The sequence below is a fragment of the Marmota marmota genome, unplaced genomic scaffold (assembly GCF_001458135.2).
Source record: "Marmota marmota marmota unplaced genomic scaffold, marMar, whole genome shotgun sequence".
NCBI lineage: Eukaryota > Metazoa > Chordata > Mammalia > Rodentia > Sciuridae > Marmota > Marmota marmota.
In genome coordinates this window covers 27297891-27320689 of record NW_026000082.1, presented here as the reverse complement: position 1 = coordinate 27320689, position 22799 = coordinate 27297891, and the positions used below count along the sequence as shown (strand labels likewise).

The window sequence follows — 22799 nt, the reverse complement described above, 5'->3', positions numbered from 1 at the left end:
CTCTTTACCACGTCCCACAGTGCTCTGACTCCCTGCACACAAGACTTACTGCTGTTCCATAATGATCAGTTTTGAGTCTCTATCATCAGAATGGGAGCCCTCAGAGAGCGAGTGAGCTGAGCCATTTTTTAAATCCTGCTGTGGCACAGGGTCTAGATGCTAGATAGGAGCTGGCTGAAGGAAAGAAGGAAGGAGGGAAGGGAGGAAAGTGAGGAAGATGATTTGGAGACTGTAATCGACTGCTAGGGCCCTGAGAAGAAAGAGACTCAAGTACACTCAAGAGTTTCCAAAAACAATAACAAAACCCAAAATAAAAATAAAAAAATTTAAACGACGATTATTACAGAAAACAAGCACAAAAAGCTAGAGGGTGGGGGGGAACAGAGTGTTATCTGTTTTTTAAAGTATGCAGGTGGCCTGGGACATGGTCACTTGGGGGAAAGAGAGGGACAGGGGGCCCTTTCCTGGGGCTAGGTAGTTTTTAGGGATGAATGGATTTATTGACCCTTCCTCTGGATAGTCCAGGCCCTTAAAGAGGCAGGCCCAGGTGGGGAGACTCAGGGAGCCTTAAAAGCTCTCTAGTTCTTCTACCCCATGGACCTGGAGTCCCTGCAAGAGGGGGAAGTCAACCAGTGGCCCAAAGACACAGTCGTTCTCCTGGCTTTGGGGTGGGGGCACTGGGGTCCCTAGGGGGCTGGTCTGGAACCAAAGATTCTCATAGGACTTAGGACTTGGGGTGAGGCCCCCCAAGAGAGGCTGGGTGGAGTCACAGCGGAGGTAGTGCCCAGGCTCTGGACTGGTGGGGCTGCCCAGCACCTGCCCATAAAGGACCTGGTCACTGGTGCCAGACTGGGGCTGGGACTGTGTGGAAACTGCCCTTGGGTCCCCCTGGAGCACATAGGCCTGGACCAGGGTGGGGAGGCCACAGGTCTCTGAGCTGTCACCGGACTCCCAGGGCCCTGGCTTCTTCTCCTCTTCTTCTAGCACGGTGATCTTGGTGATGGTTGGCATGCCAGGGTCCCAAAGACTGGGCAGCTGGAAGGTCTCCTGGACACAAGGACATGGAGTGAGGATACGGTTCATGTCAGGTGTCTGCCCCAGCCACTGTCCCTTCTTGAGTTGGGGCAGCTGTAGGACATCCCCGCTGCTATCTGGCGGAACACACAGGATCATATTTGCAAGGCACCTGTACATTCCTGACACCTGTCTGACAGGAGCAGCAATGTGCTGTTCAGACTTGGCACTGTGGATATTCTCATCTCACAGTGAGGTGACTGGCCGAATCCTTGAAATGGGCCAAGTTGGGACTCAAACTCAGGGTGGCTTCACTCCACAGGGAAGGAATCTTGTTTCAAGTGATGGGGAGGCCTGTGCGCTCATCCTCGGGAAGGAATCCCTTTCCTGAGATTGAGCCTGGGCCCACATCTCCAGCCCCTGTCCCCTCTCCTCCAGTTCCTCACCTCTGCCATGATGGTCGGCACCCAGGAGCCCAGGCTGCTGTGGGCTGGGTCTGGCACGCTTGGCCAGAGGGGATTCTTCCTGCTGGAGAAGGGGGGCATGTAAAGGCGGGGTCAGGCACGCCTTCCCAGCTTTCCATCCTTTGTCCCGCTCCCCCAGCAGCTGCCCCTTAGTGCAGAGAGGAGGAGGTGGAGGGTCAGGCTTCCCAGACATGGGCCCCAAGGTCTAGGCAGGCTGGGCCTTAGACTGACCCACCCTGGCCTGCAGTGCCCTGTGGGTAGGGGTAGCTGGGTGTCACTCCTCCCAGAGGACTCACCTGGGGCTGCAGTAGACCCAGGCAGTTCTACAGAGGCAGATGGACAAAACCAGGAGGCCAGACAGGCCTAGGAAGATGTACAGCTCTGACTCCCCTAGGGAGAGGGGAAAGCCAGAGAGGTGAGGACATGTGAGGAAGGGTGGGTTTCCTTCCTCAGGCTCAGGTCCCCAGGCAGGACCAGGTCTACTTCCAAATTAGGATCCTTTGAGTGGGCACCCTTCCACTGCCCAGTCCCCCTTTCCCCTTACCTAAGGCCAAGGTCATCAGGGTGAGGCCTGTACTGTTGGTGGTCCCAGCCTGGCTGGCAGCCATGAGGTGGACGTGGTACAAACTTGCAGGTTTCAGGTCATGGAGGACAAAGCCACGGGAGGAGGCATTCAGGATGGTGGCTGGGATGGGGCACATGCCAGCTTAGGCTGGGGTGCTGAGGCTGCCTCTGTGACTGCCAAGCACCCCCTCCTGGGCCTTCTGGGACTATGGGAGGCTGAGGATAGACTCACAGGAGGACTGGTCCTGGAGATTGGTCCAGAAGATGGTGTAGTGGGTGAGTGGGCTCTTCCCCAACTCAGGGGGCTCAGGTACCCACTCCAGCTGTGCCCAGGTCTTGCCAATGTGCTTTAGATGGAGCCTTGGGGCACAGGAGGGGGCTGTGGGAAGAGAGTACAGGGGAGGGGTACAGGGCAAAGAAACTGATTGGACTTCTGTGGTCCCTGAACCCAGGAACTGGGACATACTGTGGATGGCTGAGAAAAGAGAGTCCAAGGGGACATCCTCCTCCCTTCACCCCCAGTCCTGATGAGCCCAGGGGTGCTCTACCACTGAGCTATACCCCCAGTCCTTTTTAATTTTTATTTTGAGACAGGGTCTCACTAAATTGCCCAGGCTGACTTGGAACTTGGGATCCTCCTGCTTCAGCCTCCTGAGTTGCTGGGATTACAGGTGTGTGCCACTGCGCTTGGCTTCGCAGGGATTTTATCAATTACATGTACTGCTAATAGGAGCAGAGCCAGGACTTGAGTCCAGTTCTCTTTGACTTTAAACCTACTCCCCCACCCTGACTTCTGCCAGATCTGCTTTTGTCTGACTCACTGTCTGATCTCTGCCACTCACCCTCTGAATCTATCAGATGTGGCACCTGATTTCTGTCAGGGCCATTGATCAATTTTATGAGACTTCATCTCTGAAATCTGCCAATTTGGTCCCACTTTCTATTAGCCCACCACCTGATTTCAGGGGTCTGGTGTAAACTGAGGGTCATCTTAGGACTGGGAGTGACCCTCTCCAGGGCCAGGAGTCGGGAGAGGCACGACATGTTCCCTCATATTTGTGATTTCTGGGACCCACGCAGGCCCTGGAGGAGAGAGGAGGGGGTTTGGGGGAGGGGCCTGAAGGCTGACAAACCCATCTCTTGGGAGTAGGCGTAGATTTGCTTGGAGGGTCCCCCGGTGCCTTGGTATAGGGGCGTCACAGTGATCTCATAGAGCTGAAAGGGCCTGATGTTCTCTGTAGAGAGAAAATGGGGGCAGGCGCTCTGGTTGGGGCTGACCTCTGCTGAGGACCAGGATCTAACCTCCGACTATTGCCAGGGCTAACCTGGCCTCAGGGCTCAATGTCACATTCCCTTCCTTAGATCATTTGATGGGGTTAGGGAGAAAAAGTGCAGGAGAGCGCTAGCAGGGTGGTGGGTCAGGACTGTAGAGAGGGGACCAGGTTGGACTGCAGGAAGAACTTCTGGATGTGAGGATGTGAGGTGAGAAGGAGGAGGGCCCAAGCAAGGCTGGGGACTCTGCCTCGAGGGCGGTTGATGCTGCCCTTGCTCCTGTCCATCAGTGCCCAGCTGCCCCACCTCTCAGGCCCATCTCACCCTGCAGCAGGGTCCCCGTGATGTTCTCGTCAAATTCCATCTTCCAGCTCTTATTGCTGCTGCTGGGGCTGGGGGGACCCAGGCCCCACTCTATCAGATAGCCCTGAGGCCGAGGGCTAGGGGGCTCCCAGTGCACCCAGAGACTGTGAGGATCTCGGGCTGTGGCTTGGAGTCTGGTGAGGGATGGGCCTGGAGACAGAGTGGACACGGTGGAATGAAGGTGAGAAGAACACAGGCATTGGAACCCTAAGCCTGGGTTCAAATCCTAGCTTTGCTGCCTACTGGCTGGGACACCTTGGGCAGGTCAACCTCTGAGCCTCAGTTTTCTCATATGTAAAGTGGAAGTGATGATGAAATTTCCCGTCCTGTAGGGTCTTGATGCAGATTAAGTGAGATGGTGTGCACTACGGGCACAGCACAGTGACAAGTGTGAGCAGTGCTGGATGACGACCTGAACGCTGTGGAGTTCCTAGTATGTGCTAGGCACAGTCCTTGATGTGGGTTAACTCACTGAGTCCTCTAACTGTCCCACCAGGGAGGTACCACTATTGTCCCCATTTTATCAATGAGGAAATTGAGAAACAGAGAGAGGTTGAATGATTTATTGAAGGTCACACAGCTCTAGCCTTAGATGTTATTGATGATATTGTGGTTATGCATCCCGCAGTAGGAGAGCCCATGTTTAGGGATGCTGCAGGGGTGGTGGGTGATCAGTTAGCTCATGGACCATGTTGTAGTTGGAAAAGCTCAGGGCTTTATCACTCAGCATTCTAGGCAGAGCTCAGTGTGTGTGTGTGTGTGTGTGTGTGTGTGTGTTGACACCACCACCTGATTCTGGCTGATGATGGTATTAATAGCTAACCTGTATGGTGCAGTTACTTTTTGTCAGGACCCTCAGAAGGCACAGTTTCGTCCCCATTTGTGAGCTCGAGTAGACAGAGGCCAGGGAAGGGAGTAACTTGCCCGGGTCACACTGTCAGTGAGTTTGAGGACTAGATTTCAACCCAGGAAGTCTGGCCTTCAAATTTATACCCCCACCCCCACCGTGTTCTTCTGGCTGCCAGCTCCCCTTACCGATGCTCTCCAGGAAGTCCACTGGGATGAGAGTGGGATGAGAGGTCCCCGCTGTGTTGTAGGCCACAAGGGTCACCTCCTGGGCTTCTGAAGGCAGGCAGAAGGTGCAGTTAAGGTCTGTGGTGTTGCAGAGGGGCAGGGCTGTCTCAGCTTGGCCAGAGGGTCTCCAGGAGAGCAGGTACCCCTGGATCTGCCCACTGTATTCCTTCAGGGGTGTTGGCTGTGGCAGGCAGAGGAGGAAAATAGAGAGGGGGGTATTCAGCTTGTTTTGAGCAGGGAAGAGCCTCTAGTGTGGGGGGGCAGGTCACAGGAGCTGAGTCTCAGAGGGAGCCAGGCTTCCAGCTTCCTCCCTCCCTCCTCCCCCGTTCCCTGTGCCAGGTTCTAGGAGGGAGGGAAGGGAGAAGCCAGTGGCCATTCCAGGCCTTTAACCACTCATTGAGTGAACTCTGGGGCCCAGGGGAGTCCTGCGTTGTTGCATTGGTGAGGGTCACTACTCGGCTTCTTAGGCACATGCAAACTGCAAGTCACCTGTAAATGCCCCAAGCCTCCTGGGCCTGTTGGAGTCCTGAGCCCCAGCTGCAGGGGTCTGCCTGGGTTGGAGGGTTGGCTTCAGAGGGACTCACCTTCCAGAACAGCTGCACGCCCTTTGTCCTGGGGTCCAGCTGCCTGTGCCGCCACCATGTGTCCAGTCTGACGATGGGGGCTGTGGATGGAGCGAGAGGAGGAGGGGGTCTAGTCGGGGAGGGCCCTGGGGAGGGTCCTGATGGCTGCTGCAGACCCCTCACCTCCCACTTACCCGGCTCAGCCGTTCTCAGCTCCAGGCTGGGGCTCCAGCGGCTCCAGTGGCCGGGCAGGTGAGAGCGGATGCAGCGCATCTGCAGGGCGTAGGCTGTGGCTGGAGGGAGCCCACAGAGCTCATGCTGGAGGATATTGGAGGGCAGCGTGGCCACCTGGGGGTGTGGGAGTCTGAGCCTGGGTCTCTGGATCCTCCCTTCAGCCCCCTGCAGGCCCTGAGGGTGCCCCCGCCTCACCTGAGTCCAGTTGGCCTCTCCACGCTGTGGCCGGAGGCGCAGCTCACACTCCTGGTCCATGAACAGGCTCGGCTTCCATGGCTCCCAGTGTAGCCACAGGCAGCCTGGCTGACGTGGGGCCACGGCCCACAGTGTAGGGGGCTCCAGTTTCACTGCAAGGAGTGGGGTTCTCAGACCTCTCCCTGACTCACCCTAGAGAGCTCTGCCTTAGCTCTCCCTATCCCCCTGTCCATGGTTATATTTTCCTTCCTGGGTCTCCATCCATGTGGTCTCTGTTTCTTTCTGTCTTTTCACTCTCTCCACGTTACTTTTCTGTGGTTTCATACTCCTGTCCCAGGGCCTTTGCACTGATTGTCACTTCTGCTTGGAATACTTTCCTCTCAGATTATGCAGTGGCTTACTCCCTTGGTTCCTCTAAGGATCTACTTAGTTGTCACCTTCTTGGTCATCTGACCTTCTGTTTTATTTATTTGGCCCACCAGAATGTAACATTCTGAGGGTGAAATTTTTGATGTTTTATTCACCGCTGTATCCCTAGGACCTCAAACAGTGCCTAGCACACAGTAGGCACTTCAAGAAATTAGCTGAAAGAAAGAAAGGATGAATGTGTTTCTTGGTCTGTGTCCTCATGCCTGTCTCCAGCTGTACCCTTGTGGTCCCTCTTTTCTGCCTCTGTATCTGGGTCTTCTGGGGTCTCCTTGTCTGTCCCCAGGTCTGTGTTTCTCTCTCTGTGCATCTCTGGGTCTGCCCATTTTGGGGACTTCTCTCCTCCCCTGCACCCAGTATCACCCACCAACATCCATGGGATCAAGGCACAGCTTTGGGGACAGGCTGGTCCCCAGCGCATTCTCTGCCTCCACTTGGATGACCATATTCTGGTACAAGAGCAGGTGTTTGCGGGGGATGGAGCAGGAGCTCTGCCCTTCCTCAGGCACGCAGTCCGGGATGGAGTCCTCCTGGGTCTGACAGTTGCTCCGGCTCCTGCCAACAGGCCAGGCTTGGGTGCCAAGCAGAGAAGGGAGACGATGCCCCCTGCTCCTCCCACCTCTGCCACCGGACCTCTAGCCCCATGGCCCCACTCAGGCTCCACCCAGGATCAGAGGAAGAGGGCTGGGCCAGGGCCCCTGCTCACTTGAAGCTCTTTAGGGTGAAGTTGGTGGGCAGATGGGTGTCGGGTCCTGGCTCCCACTGGCAGGTGAGACTGTTGGTCATGAGGTTCATGAAGCAGGACAGGTTGGAGGGTACGGCAGGAGGGTCTGGGAAGAATGGAGGGCTTTGGGTGGGACCACTCAGAAAGCTTCTGCTTGCTTTGTTTCTTGCCTGGGTGAGTCCCTCTGGGGTCACCTTGTCCATTCCCCGGTCTCCACTGCAGTGTGACCACGGAGGGGCATCTCTGGGGGAAGCCAGTTGCAGGCATATACAGGGCCAAGCATCCCAAACCCCACCAGCCTGTGGTCCTGGCATCTAACCCTCCCCACCCCCAGGCCCCTTTCCTGTGGCCGTGTAGCATCTGGGTTTCATTCTGGCGCTGCCATTCATTAGCCACGTGATCTTGATGTTACTTAGCTGCCCTGTGACTCCGTTTCCTTATCCATAAAGCTGGGCTGTTGGTCATCGTGATGACTGAATGCCTTCCATACACGAAGTACTCAGAACAGTCCTGCACGTAGCAAGCGCTATATACCTACATACCTGTTACTTGATATTACTGATTCTTTTTTTTTTTTTTTTTGGTACCAGGGATTGAACCCAGGGGCACTTAGCCACTGAGCCACATCCCCTTGCCTTGCATGTGTGAGGAACTGGGTTCAATTCTCAGCACCACATATAAATACATAAATAAAGTCATTGACAACTAAAAATATATTTAAAAAAGATTGAACTCAGTGCCTCATGCCTGCTAGGCAAGTGTTCCACCACTGAACCACAACCCCAGCCCTCAATTTTCAATTTTTATTTTGAGACAGGGTCTTGCTAAGTTACTTAGGCCCTTGTTAAGTTGCTAAGGCTGGCCTTAAACTCTCTCATTCCTCTAGCCTCAGCCTCCCAAGCCTCTGGGATTATAGGTGTAAGCCACTGTGCCCAACTGCTATTACTGATTCTTAAATAAGAACCTTGGTCCTTGTTTTCTCCTTATGCCTCAGCTTGACTCCATCCTGCTCAATTTGGAAAGAAGGCTGAGACTTGGATGGGGGAGAAGCTGGGCACAAGCCTAGTGGGTGAGGCTGCCCTCTTTGGACCCGCATCCTAGGTCTGAGGCTTATTCAGCTGCCACAGAGAAGTAGCGGTTGCCACCCTGCTTGAGTGCCACACTGCCTGATATAAATCTTGTTCCAACCTTATTAGCGTGTGACCTTTGGCAAGTCACTTATTCTTCCCAGATGTCAATTTCCTTATCTGCAAAATGGGGCGAAATAGTATTACCACTGACAGGGACAGTTCCCTGGGATCAGACCCATGGAGTGCTTATCCAGCAAGAGCTCCTGGGTAACTGCACCTACTGGGGCTGGCAGGAGAGCACTGGAGGAGAGCAGCCAGATGGCTGCAGGACTTACGGCCTGCCCGCAGCTCAGCTTGGTCCAGGACTTGCAGGCTGTTGCCCCAGCGCAGGCAGCAGGAGAGGAAGGCCTGACTGTGGTTGAGGTGGGCCAGGGTGATGGTGGACTTCTGGGTTCCATCAGGCAGGCGCTGCTGACTCCCCCCAGGCTGCTGCTGTGCTCCCAATTTCCAGAGAATCTGTGGTTCCGGGTCCAGGAAACTGCAGTTCTGGCTGATAATGCAGGAGGCTGTGATGGGGTCCCCCAGGCGGACAATGGGGGCCGAGAGGCTGATGTGCCCACACTCCTCCCAGCCTGGGTGGAAGAGAGCGGGCCATGAAGGACTCCTCTGCCTGGCAGACCTGTGCTGGGTCTAGGCCTTGGGCACGCCTGGGTTCAGGGCTCTCATCTCCCTGCCTCGTCCCTTAAGACGTGGGACCTGGAGGGGGGGTGGGTATGGGCACTGCTTGAGGCTAACAGTGGTGCTGGTCAGTGATGGTCAGCGGCTCTATAGACCCTGAGTTGTAGCACGTGCTGCTTCCCATGGTGTGAATGCGCTCATCACAACTGATGTCAAACCAGAGCAGGGAAGAGGGGTGCACAATCAGTCCTTGCAAGCCAGCCCAGCTCTCCACCAGAGTCCCTTCCCGGAGCATGATGAAAGCAATGTTTAGAGTGATAAGAACCCTGCAGCCACCACAGTCTCCTCAAGAGGCAAATCTGATTGTGTGAGCCCTCCTCTGTCACAGCCCTCGAAAGGAACGCCAGTGTGGAAGACAGCATGGCATGGCGGGGCAGAGCCTGGACGTTGGAATGAGACCGCTCAGGTTCAGATCCTGGACCTGTTGCTTGCTAATGATGGAACTCTTGCGTGTGTCACTAAGGTTTTTCTGTGCCTCACCTTTCACGACCATAAAAGGGTGATAAAAATGGTCCCTACCTTAGTGTCACTGGAAGAAACAGATGTGGTCACACACGTAAGGCACCTGGGCACAGCCTGACCCTCAACCCTGCTGCCCCTGGGGTCTCGTGCCAGTGCCTGGCATGTAGGTGCTTGCTGATAGTATTAGGATAAAGACCTGGATCCTTCTCCCAGCCCTGTGACCTGAACCCCTGCCTCATTTGCTCCATTCCAACTCAGACCATCATCTTGGCTGCAGCCATGTGGGGGATATATATATATATATATATATATATATATATATATATATATATATATNTATATATATATTTTGTACTGGGGATTAAACCCAGGGGTGCTTAACCACTGAGATAAATCCCCAGCCCTTTTTTATATTTTAATTAAAGACAGGGTCTCACTAAGTTGCTTAGGTCCTTGCTGAGTTGCTGAGGTTGGCTTTAAACTCGATCCTCCTGCCTCAGGTTCCTGAGCTGCTGGGATTACAGGCATGAGGCACTGCGCCCCACCCACTTAGACTCTCAAGTCCTGTGAGGCTGGAGACCTCGACCGTTTTGCTTAGTGCTACATTCTGGGCATAGAGTAGGCCTGTGGGGACTATTTCTTGAATCAGGAGTGGACACACACCTGGCCCACGGATGCCTCTCTCCTCTCTCAGGTGTTCTGAGGCCCATTTTGCTGATGGGGATGCTGAGGTCTTGAGAGGAGGAGCTGTTTGCCCAAGGTGACAGAGCAAGTTCACGATTCTCAACGTGGGGCTTTAACTGTTCCACAGACTCAGATTTCAGGCTGGAAGGGACTCTATGAAGTTGTATACTTCAAAACACTACCCGACACCACCTGAGCTATTTTTGTATGGCCTGCTGGCTAAGAAACCTTTTTATATTTTTAAATGGATAAAAACAAATAAAATAAAAACCACATAAGAATGTCAGAGACTGTATATGGCCTGAAAAGTCTAAATATTACTCTCAAAGCTTGCTGACCTCTGTCAATCCTGGCCTCAGCTTGCATACCCTCAGAGATGGGAAGCTCTTTACCTCTCAAGACAGAGCTTCTGGGGTTGGAGGACTCTCCCTGGGCTTTCTCATTTTAGGATGAAACCTGTCTCCTGTGGCTCCTCCTGGATCCCCTTGCAGCTTACAAAAGACCCAGAGGTTTTGTCTGACAGCCTGGTAGAGATGTATAGATAAGACCTGTAGGACCCCCACCTTTCCTGGGCTGACCCCCCAGGCCCTCTCACCATTCCTCTTGGTGGGTGAGGCCTGCAGGTGGGTGCACAGCTACCCCACCTATGGCTCCTATAATCCTCCCGCCTCTTTGCCCACCCCCCACCTCCCTACCACACTCACTTCCGGGCAGCAGCAGGATGATCAGGGCAGCTTTGGTCAGGGTGCAGGCTTCCAGCCCTGCCATAGTGCCAACTTGGTGCTCACCTGGAGGCAAAGGGGGGGTAGTCAAGGTGAAGGATTTGAAGTCAGAGCTGGCTTAGCCAACTTACTTGACCTATCTGAACCTCAGTTTCTTTGCAAAATGAAGTTAACAGCAGCCTATACTGCACAGGGCTTTGAGAAGAAGACACGAAATAATAAAAGACAAGGGCTTTGCACTGTGCTGGTCCATTAGAAAATGACTCTGTGACCACTATAGTCATCATACTGCCTTCCAGGAATGGGCAGGGACAGGAGCAGCAAGGAGTGACATTCTTCCCCTTTTCCCTCTATCTAAGCCAGGCACTCTCCAGAAAGCCTCAGACAAGGGTTTCATGCAGATAGTTTATTTTGGGAAGATCCTAGAAGCAGGTGAGACATTGGCAAGATTGAAACAGGTCAAGAGGGCAAGCCAACTTAGGGCTGTGATGTCGACTGGTCACCTCTGTGGACAACTGGGGTTGATCTACTGAAAGTGACCAAGGAGCCCTGTAGAACACTGCTCCAAATTGTCTACCCCAGGGACAATTTATCCCTTGGATGGGAGGCAGGACAGAAACCTCTCCTCACTGACTCCTGCCTTCCCGTTCATTGGTCCAGAGAGGCCCCTTGGCGTAGGTTCCTGGCCTCTCCAGTTGCATGTTTGTGAGTGCCAGTAGGTCCTGTAGGTGAGCCCTGCCAGGTCCTCCCAGACTCCCTTGAAGAGCTCCACAGAGTGGCTGAGGTCAGGGCTGCAGGTCTCACCCGCAGGAAGCTGGCTGCCATGGCAACGGCTACAGGAAAGAGCAGACTGCGAGGCTATCAAGTGGGGCACACAAGGCGTCCCAAGTGCCCCCAGTTCTGGGGGGCACATGACTACAGACTTCTGTAGTCATTGTCACAGTGTCTAAATGGAGGGAGCTTTGGCTCCAGTTTAGGGAGTATACACATGTTTTTATCACCAGGGTGGGTGTCCAGCCTAACCCTCAACCCTGCTGCCCCTGGGGTCTCATGCCATATGCCTGATCCTCCAGCATTAGTTGGCTCCCTATGTCCGATCAGTGGGGATCGCTGACCAGCCTGCATGGCCCCAGCAGATCTCCTGTGCTCTGCAGGGAGAAAGCTAGGAGAATCTTTCTCTCCCTCTCAGACAGAGGACTGGATAAGAATGGCCCTGATGGGCTGACCTGCTTGTCTGGGCCTTGCCTGAACCCCTAATTTATCATTACGTATTGCAGTATCAGGATACCTGATGACTGCTAGCCCCCAGGTCACCTCTGTGCAAATCATAGGAAAAAGCACCCCTTCCTCTGCCAACTGGGGGACAGGCTGGATTTCAGTCCCCAGTTGCTCCTAACCCAGGTAACTTGTGCACGAGAATCTTGCACAGCCATCCAGAGCACTAATCAGAGGTTGGCAACCTTCTCACTAGCGCACACTAGTTTGGTTATCCCCCTGGCCCAACACACATGGGCAGGGGAAGATTTAGCCTTTTAGATGCAGATTTTGGGATCCTGGTTCCCATCTCCCTGTGGTTTGGGTCATTCTCTGGCTCTGCTGCCCTAGCAAGGGTCAGCTGCAGGCCCAGGCTTTGCCTAGGGAGGTACACACTGGCTCTTGTCCAGAGTGGGCAGTCAACCCAGAGAAGCCCTGGCTCCTCCCCCTGGGTTGCTGAATGTGGGCATTTTTGGTCCCTACAGCATTTTTGGTCCCTGGTCCCCACAGCAGTCCTGGGTACCCAGGGGCAGGGGAGCTGCCACTTCCTGGAGCACAGTCTTACTCTCCAGAGGGCCAGGATGCAAAGAGGCTGGGAGCCCAGAGCCGAGTCAGATCACCTGCTCCGGCCTCTGGCTCTCCCACTTACCAGCTTCGTGACCTTGGACAAGTTACTTCACTCTTCTGAGCCTCAGTCTCCCCATCTGTGAAAAGAGGTGACAATAGTGCCAGCTTCTCAGTGTTGTTGGGACAATGAAATGGGCTCTCAGTGACCACCGGGGTTTCCATGAGCCATAAAGCAGGATGCCATCTCATGGAGCCCAGCATGGCTTAGACCCCTACTCCTTGGCTGAATGGTCACAGTCACCTAGGACTGCCACCTTGTTTTTGTCTGGGTCACACTGCAGTTTCAAAGCCCCATTCTAGGCTTCCCCTTGTAGTTTCTTGTCCCTCTGTGCCTGCCACTCCAGCCACCTCTGCTGGGCTCTGCAGCTCCCTGGACCCTCGGTCCCCAGCACTCAGGATGCCTGCAATGGCTGCTGCCCCACCCTCTTTCTCTCCCCTCTCCCTTCCTCCCAGCACACTCTGCTTCCCTCCTCTGCTCCCTTCTCCATTCCTGCTCTTTTGAAATTCTTTCTGTGGGAAGAGGGAGGGAGGGAGGGAGGGGATGGGGCTGGGAGTGAGTCAAAGGAGAGGGCTTCCCAAAGGTGGTTCAGAGAAAGAGAGGGAGGGGCAGAAAGGAAAAGAGACAAAGAAACAGAAACCAGAAAAGAAACAAAGCAGGACCAAAGGACTGAGGTAGGCACGGCTGGAAATGGTAGAGACCTACAGAGATAAAGAATGAGGCTGGAGAGGCAGTAGGTGGGCCAGGCACTGCCACGGGCTCCAGCGTGAGTAGGGGACACCCAGGGAGGGCTGAGTCACACTGCAGTTTCAAAGCCTCATTCTGGCTTCCCCTTGTAAGGTGCCTGTAATCCCAGCGACTCAGGAGGCCGAGGCAGGAGGATCATAAGTTCAAGGCCATTCTAAGCAATTTAGTGAGAACCTGGCTCAAAAAAAAAAGAAAAAAGCATTGGAGATATAAATCAATAGTAGAGCACCCCTGAGTTCAACCTTCAGTTAAAAAAAAAATAGAAAAAAGAAGAAGAAGAAATGAAGAGGCTCCAAAATAGAGTTTCCAAAAGACAGAAAAAGAGTCCAAGAGACCCAGAGACATCTCAGAGGCCAAGAAAATAACCTGACATCTCAAATTTAAGGTTAAGAGACAGAAGCGCGAGAGACAGACTTGGAGAGGGGGCGGCTGAGGGGAAGAGATGGGAACCGAGAGTGAAGCAAACCCAGACGGGAGCTGGCTGCCTGGCACAGGCAGCCACACCGGCCTCAGAGAGACAGAGACAGGAGAGGGGGACGGTTACGGCCATTCCTGATGTGAGCCCAGCTCCTTGTCCCCACAGAGAAGTTGGTATGTGCAACTTCCCTGATGCAATCCCAGAGAGACACCTGGTTCCCAGGGACCCATCTCAAAGACAGGAGCCTGGCCCGGCCCACGGCCACGGGCACCTGGCGGAGCTGGGGGAGTGGATCAGGACTCAGCCCTCCCTGGGTGTCCCCTACTCACTCTGGAGCCCGTGGCAGGCGTGCCTGGCCTCTTGCTCTCCACTCTTCAAGGCAAGTTCCTGAAATGGGCCACAGTCGGGCTTCTTTCCCCAGCCCTGTCGTTAATGACAAGCCGGGGGCCTGGGGATTGCGACACCTTCCCGTCCTCCCTCGTCCCTCCCCTGTGCCTTTGCGGGCACAGGCAGCCCCTTCCTCCCAGGAAGGTGCCTGTGAGGGCAACTGGTGAGGCCAGACGGCCTTCCTGCCTCCAGGGTCTTAAGGGCTGGGTATGTGGCAACCGTGTCCCCCTCTCCTACCTCCGGATTTCCTGGGCTCGGAGCCTGGAGGCCAGGCAGGACCAGGTTGCAGCCGGGCAGAGCCATCCCTGTGCCCCCGCCGTGGGTTTTCGAGTCTGCTTTTTTTTTGCAGCTGTGACTAAAAGACCTGACGAGAAACAGTTTTAGGGGAGGAAAAGTTTATTTTGGGACTCGGAGTTTGAGAAATCTCAGTCCATAGGCGGCTGGCTCCATCCCTCAGGGCTCGAGGTGAGGCGGACGAAGTGGTGGAAGAAAGCGGCTCACGTGACGATCAGGAAGCAGAGGGACTCCAGTCACCAGATACAAAACACACACCCCAGAGGCGCGGACCCATGCCCCCTCCAGCCAGCCCCTCCTGCCTCCAGCCCCCACTCAGCGCAGCCCGTCAGGGGCGCGACCCACCGATCAGGTCAAGGATCCCATAACCCGGTAGTTCCCCTCGGTACCTTTTGCACTGACCCCACGTGAGCTTTTGGGGGACACCTCACGTCCAAACCGTAACACTGGGAGAGTGTCACTGGGAAACACACCTGGCTCTGAGGCTCCCTCGGTCCCCAGCTCTTTCCACACACATCTTAGGACCCTGATCCTTGTGGCCATCAGGAGGGTGCCCTCCAGGTTGAAGGGTTTATAGCAAGACACAGCCCCTCCTTCACTCCATCTTCTCCGCCATTGCCCGTGGCCAGGCAGATGGAGAAATGGGGGCTCCAGGGACAAGACAGGTACGTCCTGATGGGGTACGTCCTGGGGTCTTCATATGCTCATTAAAAATGACTAATGTTGGGGCTGGGGCTGGGGCTCAGCGGTAGAGCACTGGCCTAGGATTTTGTTGTGAGGCCCTGGGTTCGATTCTCAGCACCACATATAAATAAATAAAGGTCCATCAACAGCTAATAAAATATTTTAAAAAACGACTGATGTTTACTCACAGTGTTACACTGAATGTTTCCAGTTGAGGGAAATAAACTACTTTTTATGGTTTTCATCTGCAGTTGTTGACAGATGCCTTTTTGTGAATCTGCTCAGCGTCACAGATTCACCGCCCACTAAAGGTCAGGTACCAGCAGGATGGCAGTGTGTCTGTTGGTAACGCCGTCCTTTAGGGGACGTGGGCTTCTGGGGCTGGTGTGAGGGGGCAGTCCTAGGTGTCAGTCTGGTTCCGGGTCCAAGTACCGAGACAGCTGCCTGCTGCCGTCTCCCTGGCACATTCCACAGGCTCCGTGCACCCCAGATCCCATGACTCTTCTTTCAGAAAATAGCCAGAACCCTGGGCATATGGGCGCTCACGCTGAAATGCGGCTCTGCTGTGTTGAATATCCTGCTGACAACATGTTGGAAAACAAACTCACCGCTTATGCCAGTGACAGAAAGGCCCACGCCACCCTTCCCTGTCGCCCAGATGGTGGTGGCGGCCCCCTTCCTGGTCTTCTGTGTCCATTTATTCCTCCTCCTGCACCTGTCTGCTCTTCTCCAGCAGCCAGAGTGATGGTGATCAAATAGTCAAGTCTTGTCACTCTTAGCCCCAGCCCTCTGGTGGCTCCCACTTCATTCAGTGTCCATCAAAGTCAAAGCCCTTTCAAGGTCTGCTAGGCACCCCTGCTTCCTGCCTGGCCCCTCTCCTATTACTGTCCCTCTTGCTGATTTGTCCCAGCCATTGTTTCCCCTGACATGTGTTTCTTGAACATGTCAGGCTACTTCTTGCCCCAGGACCTTTGCACTTGCTATTTCTTTGACCCCCGGATTCTTTCCTCTTGATAGCTACATGGGGTCACTCCCTCCCCTTATTCAACTCTTGACTCACTTGTCACCTTCTCCTGAAGTCTTCTCTGAGATTCCTTTAAGAAAACTGCAGCCTCTCCCCCATTCCCCATCTCTCTTTTCCTCTATCTCCCTTTTGAGCATCTGGTATTAGCTGTCCCTACCCTGCCTAGAAGGGTAGGGGTTCCTTGAGGATGGTGGTTATTTGCGCTATTAAAACTTTACCTCTGGCTTCGGTGACTCTGCCCATCTCACAGTGAGACCTCAGGACGCATTTTCTGGCTGAGTGGTTGAATGGGTGGATCTTCCCCCACTTCATCAAACCTGTCCCCAGTTCCTGCAAGCCCCGTCTTGGTGAATGAGCCACCATCCCCTCCTCCCCCAGGTCCCCACCCCAGGACCGCATCAGTCATCCTTCCACCCCCTCTTCCACGTACCCCCTCCCATCAGGTGTTCCCGGGGAGGGTCCTGGCTCGTGGCTGGGAAGCAGTGCTTGTTGAGAGGGTGCGGGGCCCTTGTGAGCCAGGGCAGCTCCGGCTCTTGCCTCCGTCTTGCCAGCACTTCTGCGGCTCCTCTCCTCCCCCTGCCTCTCTGCAGAATCCTTTGTCTCATCCTGACTCCTAACAGCACACACGGGCCTCCCCAGTCCCCCTCCTGCCTCACAGGCCTCCGCTTCCCCAGAGGCACCACCTCAAGCTCTCGTCTTGCTGAATCTCCCGTTTCCCTGCCTGCCCGGTGCCTTTGCCCTTGCCGACCATCACCTCTGCTGGCTGGGCTTCTGTGTCAGGTCCCCCCTCCTCACCCATCCTGTAACACTGCAGTGGACGGTTGGCTTTGCGCCCACTGCATGAGGCTTGAACTCTGTGGGCAGAAATGGCCTTCTCGGGCTGGGGTTGTGGCTCAGTGGCAGAGCACTTGCCTAGCACGTGTGAGGCCCTGGGTTCGATCCTCGGCACCACATAAAAATAAATAAATAAATAAATAAATGTATTGTGTCCAACTACAGCTAGAAAAATAAAATTATATATATATATATAAAGAAATGGCCTTCTTGTCTCTGCTTCCCCAGCTCAGCACCGTGGGGGGTACAAGAGGAGACCTACCTAATGGTTATCTGTGGGGCTGCCAATCTTGGAGAAGTGGTTTCACCTCTCCAAGCCTCTGTTTCCTTTTCTGTCACAGGGATAATGACTACCCCCCCAAGGGGTTTTGTGAGGATTAAATGACCTTTCAGAAGCTCAATGCCTAGCTTGGTAACCAGCACAAAGTAGCTGTTCAATAAAATTGCTTTCCTTGTTTCCTTTCTCTGCACACTTCAATATTTTGGAGCAAGATTTTTCTGGTCTCACTGGTGTTCCACTCTTTTTTGAGGACCTGCACTGTGAAATGAAACTGAAACATATGAAATGAAAGTTACATTTACAGAAATGAAAGTCAGATTTAAGGAAGAACTTTCTTTTGCGGAGAGGCACTTGAGTATAAAGAGGTTAAGAGCATGGGCTGAGAAGTCACACTGCTTAGTTTTGGGATTAATGCTGTTGTAGGGACAGACGAGGCAAGACACCTAAGACAGCAGGAAACAGCTTTATTTGGCTGCATCCAGGTTCAGAGGGCACAGCTTTTGCTGTAATCAATCAATCCCCTGAACCCCGAGTTTCAGAATTTGATACCCAGCATGTAAGGGTAGGGGCTCAGAAGTTCACAGTCTGCAGAAGTTCACATAAAGCAGCTTTTTCTTTCACTGTTCTGGGCAGGTTAACCCTTCAAGGACAACACCTGAGAAGGGGGGAGCTTCTTCTCCCCTCTCTTTCCTCCCCCTGCCAGCTGTTACCATGGAGCCCAATTGTAACTTCTCTTAAAAATGTAGACATCTCTGTGAAGCCCAGCTCAAGGCCAGAGGCCTTGTTTGCACATTTCTACAAACTACTATACTGGATACATGTTTATGAAAAACCAGTAAGGGGGTGTCCAGCACCTGGAGTGTCGATTTCTTCCCGGCCAGTGGCCAAGTAAAACAGGGCGACTCGAAAATAGGAAGTTTATCTACATTGAATTCTTTTGTAGAGACTCTTTTGCTGACAGTCCTAAAATCAGCCCTGGTGAAGATTTCTGGAGAAGGCCAGTGAAGACTTTTCTGTGGAGAAAGGGGGTGCCACTACAATACCTGTTTGGACAAGTTGTTGGACCTCTGAGGGGTTATATAGTACCCGCTTCATAGGATTCTTGAGAGAAATCAGTGACATGTAAGGTTCGTGGAACAGAGCCAGGCAAACAGTAAGTGCTCAACAAGTGTTTACTATGACGAACTGAAGAGCACAAGACAGATGAGGAGTCATCCTTTCCATGGGCACCCAGTATCTGCTTTGTGGATACTTCCTCCTTGGCCGTCCTGCCCTCTGCCCCACCCCCTCCATCAGACCCGGCCTGTGGCCTGAGGGTTGGAATCTCCCCCAGGGAACCTGGCAGGGAACCCCTGTCTTCAGCAGCCCAGCTGCTAAGGTCCTCATTGTTTCTGTTATTGCCTGAGATGCGTGGGGCTGCAGGGTGGGCCCAAAAGCCAGGAGTTCCAGGGGGACCTGGGGCTGGGCTGGGCTGGGTGGGCTAGCCAGCGGAAGTGTCCGGAAGAGGAGGCTGTGCTCCTCTGCCAGGCCCTGCTTTGGCTGGAATACAGCAGTCCGCTGAGATTGTGCAAACAGGTCATTGTGCAAACACGCCCCTGTGTGTGACCTCGATTGTGCAAACAGGTGTTTACTGTCCTGCAGGACTTGGGTGGCCCGCTTACTATAAGCACTGGAGCTGTTGACTCAGAAAGAAACCAGAATCTGGACACTCATGCTGCCCCGAACACACCCTGAGCTCTCCGCCTTTGCTCAGCTGTTCCCTCTACCTGGAGGGCCCTCCCTGGCTCCGCCTCTGCCTGTTGAAATCTCACCTCATCTTCTTTCCAGGCTCAGAAAATGTGGCAAAGTTTTTCTTCTTTGTGTATTCAAGGCATTTGATACACCTTTAATGTCCTGGTCATATCTGATCGTATGAATCTTTGTAGATGATAAGTTCCCTAATTTCAAAGATCTTTCCAGAAAGGTTAGGAAACTAAGGCCCAGAGAGGGAAAGTGAGCTGCCCTGCCACACAGCTGGTGTGTAAATCAGACTGCATTCACCACCTCCCTTTCAGACCCACCCTTGCCCTTGGCTCTAAGCCCTGAACCAAGGTGGCACTCCAGCTGGAAGATGAGTGACAGGTGGGGTTTGTAACAGGAGGGAAGGGTGTGCTGGTCAGGGGAACAGCAAGATTCAGGGCCTAGAGTAGAGGCTGGAGTGGGAATCACGCATGTGGGGACCATCAAACAAGTCGAAGGGGCTCCCCCAGGCCTGGGAGTGCTGTGTCCTGGGGGAACCTGCATTCTGGACCCACTCATAGTTGGCCCTGACTCTGCATGCCTTTGAGAAGCACCCTGTAGTCCTGCCTCTCGGGTCCAGCTGCCCCTGGATACTCCGCAGCCATCCCCCGTCAGTCACGTCCCCGGCTGAACTCCTCTGCATTTTCTCGGGGAAGCTTGCCCTTCTGTCTTGGTGAATGGTGTGCAGGCCAGGACTGGTTCCGAAGTTTCCCTGCTCCTCGCTCCCTTCACCCGGCCCGGCACGCCTTCCCCTGGGTGCTGCCCCTTCTCTGCAATCTTCTGGTCCTTGCAGAAGTTCCAGCTGCCATCCATGGCTTGTCTGGATGACCACGATGGCTTCCTCCTGGTCTCCCTGTCTCCGATCCCGAGATGCTGCGCACACTCCACTCAGCTGGTGGCTTCTTCAGAACCTCACCTCCCAGCTGGGCACCGCCCAACTGAAACCATCCGTCGGTTCCTTGCTCATAGTTCTGGAGGCCGTTCCAAACTAGACCCCTGACCTTCTGCACCCTGGGGCCTCAGTTCTGGATTCGCCCTTTCCCAACGCCCCTTCCTCGTCTTAGCGGGACCCACTGGCCATGCCTCTTCCCAGCACTGAGGTCACATGCTACCTTTCCCCTGCTCTGTGTCCTCTGCTTGGAGCGCTCTTCTCCTTATTTCCCCTTCATCTCTCCAAACCCAGCAGGAGCGTCAACTCCCCAGATTCCCCAGGCTGCACTGGTGGCTGCTTTTCTGGGCTCCCAGGTGCTCCCTGAAGGCAGGAATGGATCTGTGACCCCAGTTCCCAGCCTGGGGCCTGGCAGGGAGCAGGCATCTCTGAAAGGCTGCTGTGCTGCACACCTGTCATCCCAGCGGCTGGGGAGGCTGAGGCAGGAGGATCATAAGTCCAAAGCCAGCCTCAGCAACTTAGTGAGGCCCTAAGCAACTTAGTGAGACCCTGTCTTTAAATAAAATATTTAAAAAGGGCTGGGGATGTTGCTCAGTGGTTAAGCACCCCTGGGTTCAATCCCTGGTACAGAAAAAAAAAAAAAAAAGCTGCTGTACAACTTGGACAGCAAGTTGGGTCCTGGGTGTGTGGGGTGGCAGTGGCATCCAGGGACCTGCTGAGAGGTCTGGAGTGGTCTCTTCTACCTTATGGCAGCCAGCACCGTGCTCTTCTGCTTCCCTGGTGCTCAGATTGGCAGGATTTTCCGCCCTTGATTGGAGCCCCAAATGAGAAATGAATTAATTAGGACATAATTGATGCTGAATGCTGGTGAGCAAATTGTAGGGCCCCAGGCTGCCAAGAGGCTGGGACATGTGCCCAGACCCTCTCTTGGGGACTTTCTCTGAGAAAGGAAATAGAATTCTGCTTCTGAGTGGGCGAAAGGGAAGCCCTCCCTCCCTCTTGTCCTCCCTACCTGCGGTCTGCTGCCCAGGAGGGCCTTATCTCTGTTCTCCTGGCCTTGGCTCTGCTGGGGAGGGAATGGCGGCTGTGGTGGTGGGGAAATCTGAGGCTGAAGTCAGATAAAAGCTCTGATGCTTATCTTGGCCCAGAGGAAACCCTTCCTTCTGCAGACTGGTGGCTAGTGGATGGGGTTGGGGCAGCCAGACAAAGGAAAGGGTCCCTAGGCCAGCTCAGCTTCAGCCCTCATGATGAGCTTCCTTGGGAGAGGGAACCCGGTCCTGTTTTGTATCCAGTGTGGCCCCAGGGCCTTGCCCCAGCCTCAATCCTAGTAGCTCTGGAGGCTGAGGCAGGAGGATCCCAAGTTCAGAGTCAGCCTCAGCAACTTAGTAAGGCTCTGAGTAACTTAGTGAGACTCTGTCTGAAAAAAAGAAAAAAAGAAAAAGGTTGTGTGTGTGTGTGTGTGTGTGTGTGTGTGGCTGAGGTTGTGGCTCAGCGGTTAAGCACCCCTGCGTTCAATCCCTGTTACAGAATAAAGACCCTCGCCTTCACCTGTCCCCATTCTCCCCGCTGCTGGCCTTCCGCCTCTTGACTTTATTCTCCCCACTGGGCCACCTGCCTCTTGCTCTCCTTTCTACACCACCCTGCCGCCATCTGCATGGGTGATGTGCCCATGCGCTCTTTTCTCAGTTCCTTCCTGGGTCACCTCCAGGGGCTTTTCCACTTCAGCCACTCCCTACCTCGCTCACACCCACCCGGGACCTCCCATCACCTGGGTGGGCTCCAGCTCTACTACCTTACCCTGCCACCCCCCCTTTCACTCCTCCACTAGCTCCCAGCCCCGCCCCCGGCTCCTGCCTTCTGGGCTCAGAGCCCTCTGAGACCTTGTCCCTCTATTTCCTGTCATCAGCCACTCCTGCTGTCCTAACCACCGCCCCCAACTTTGACCCAGTGGTAACTCACTGGTGAGTCCCTTACCTGAGCCGCCGGTGTTCTGCAATCCTGTCCTTCCACCTCCCTGTCCGGTTTGAGCCTCGGGATGGGAGTTTTAAACTTTTTATTGAAGAATAACGTCTATACACCGTAGTAAAATTTTAATTGCAAATTTAAATCTTATTATTATAAACGTATATGACTATTTGTATATGTGTTTTTGAGCTCTTACTTTGAGCTTTATAGAAGGTTTGAGGTTTATAGAAAAGTTGCAAGCATAGTTAAAAACTCCTGTACACCCATGACACCAACCCTTAAAGTGTTCCCACCGTCTTACCATATTTGCTTTCTTGATCTCTCTTCTGTATCAGGCAGTCTGTCTGTCTCTGTATGTGTTTGGATGTGTGCATGGATATGGATACATGTGTATGTTATATGATGTTTGTTCCTGAACTCTTTGAGAGCAAGTTGTATACGTGATCTTTCTCTACCCTTAGGTTCTTCCATCATATATTTCTATATTTCTATTCTTTTTTTTTAAACATTTTTTTTAAGTTATAGATGGACACAATACCTTTATTTATTTATTTATTTTTAGGTGGTGCTGAAGATTGAACCCAGTGCTTAACACGTTCTAGGCTGGAGCTCTACCACTAAGCTACATCCCCGGACCCCACTGTGTATTTTTTAAGAAACAAGGTCATGAGCTGGGTGTGCAAACCTGTAATCGCAGCCACTCAGGAGTCCGGAGCCGGAGGATCAGTGGTTTGAGACCAGCCTCAGCAACTTAACAAAACCTATCTCCAAATTTTAAAAAACTAATAAAGAATAAAGGGCTAGGAGAGCACGTAGTTCAGAGGTAGAGCGCCTGGGTTCAATTCCCATTATCACAAACAACAAAACTGCAACCACAAACCAAGGTCATTATCTTACCTAGGACCACAGTACAGTGATAAAGGTCAGGAACGAACCTGAGAACGTGGAGACCTCGATTCCTTTACAACTTGCCTGCGGCTGCTTCTGAGGGATGACAGCAGAGTTGAGTAGTGGAGCCAAGCAGTCACCACCTGGCCCTTGACACACACA

At 53.6% G+C, this 22799-nt stretch overlaps 1 protein-coding gene across 5 annotated transcripts; it reads right to left on the bottom strand.

Annotated features, from left to right (window-relative positions):
• Positions 1–311: 311 nt before the first annotated feature.
• On the bottom strand, positions 312–14168 carry Csf3r (colony stimulating factor 3 receptor). 5 transcript variants are annotated; one of them, XM_015485260.2, is made up of 17 exons: positions 13943–14168; positions 12473–12527; positions 10552–10635; positions 8299–8595; positions 6876–6999; positions 6537–6724; positions 5744–5895; positions 5509–5662; positions 5336–5415; positions 4713–4932; positions 3639–3827; positions 3176–3277; positions 2275–2421; positions 2023–2163; positions 1775–1868; positions 1461–1539; positions 312–1047 (listed from the first exon to the last, which is right to left on the bottom strand). In XM_015485260.2, exons 3-17 carry the CDS (start codon positions 10613–10615, stop codon positions 568–570), a joined length of 2511 nt encoding a protein of 836 aa, XP_015340746.1. In that variant the 5' UTR covers positions 10616–10635; positions 12473–12527; positions 13943–14168; the 3' UTR covers positions 312–567. The 5 variants fall into 5 exon arrangements, with proteins under 5 accessions (XP_015340746.1, XP_015340745.1, XP_048671698.1 ...); XM_015485259.2 differs by having other exon boundaries at positions 1461–1542; positions 13943–14165; XM_048815741.1 differs by having other exon boundaries at positions 1461–1542; positions 8299–8513; positions 13943–14165.
• Between the last annotated feature and the right edge of the window lie 8631 nt (positions 14169–22799).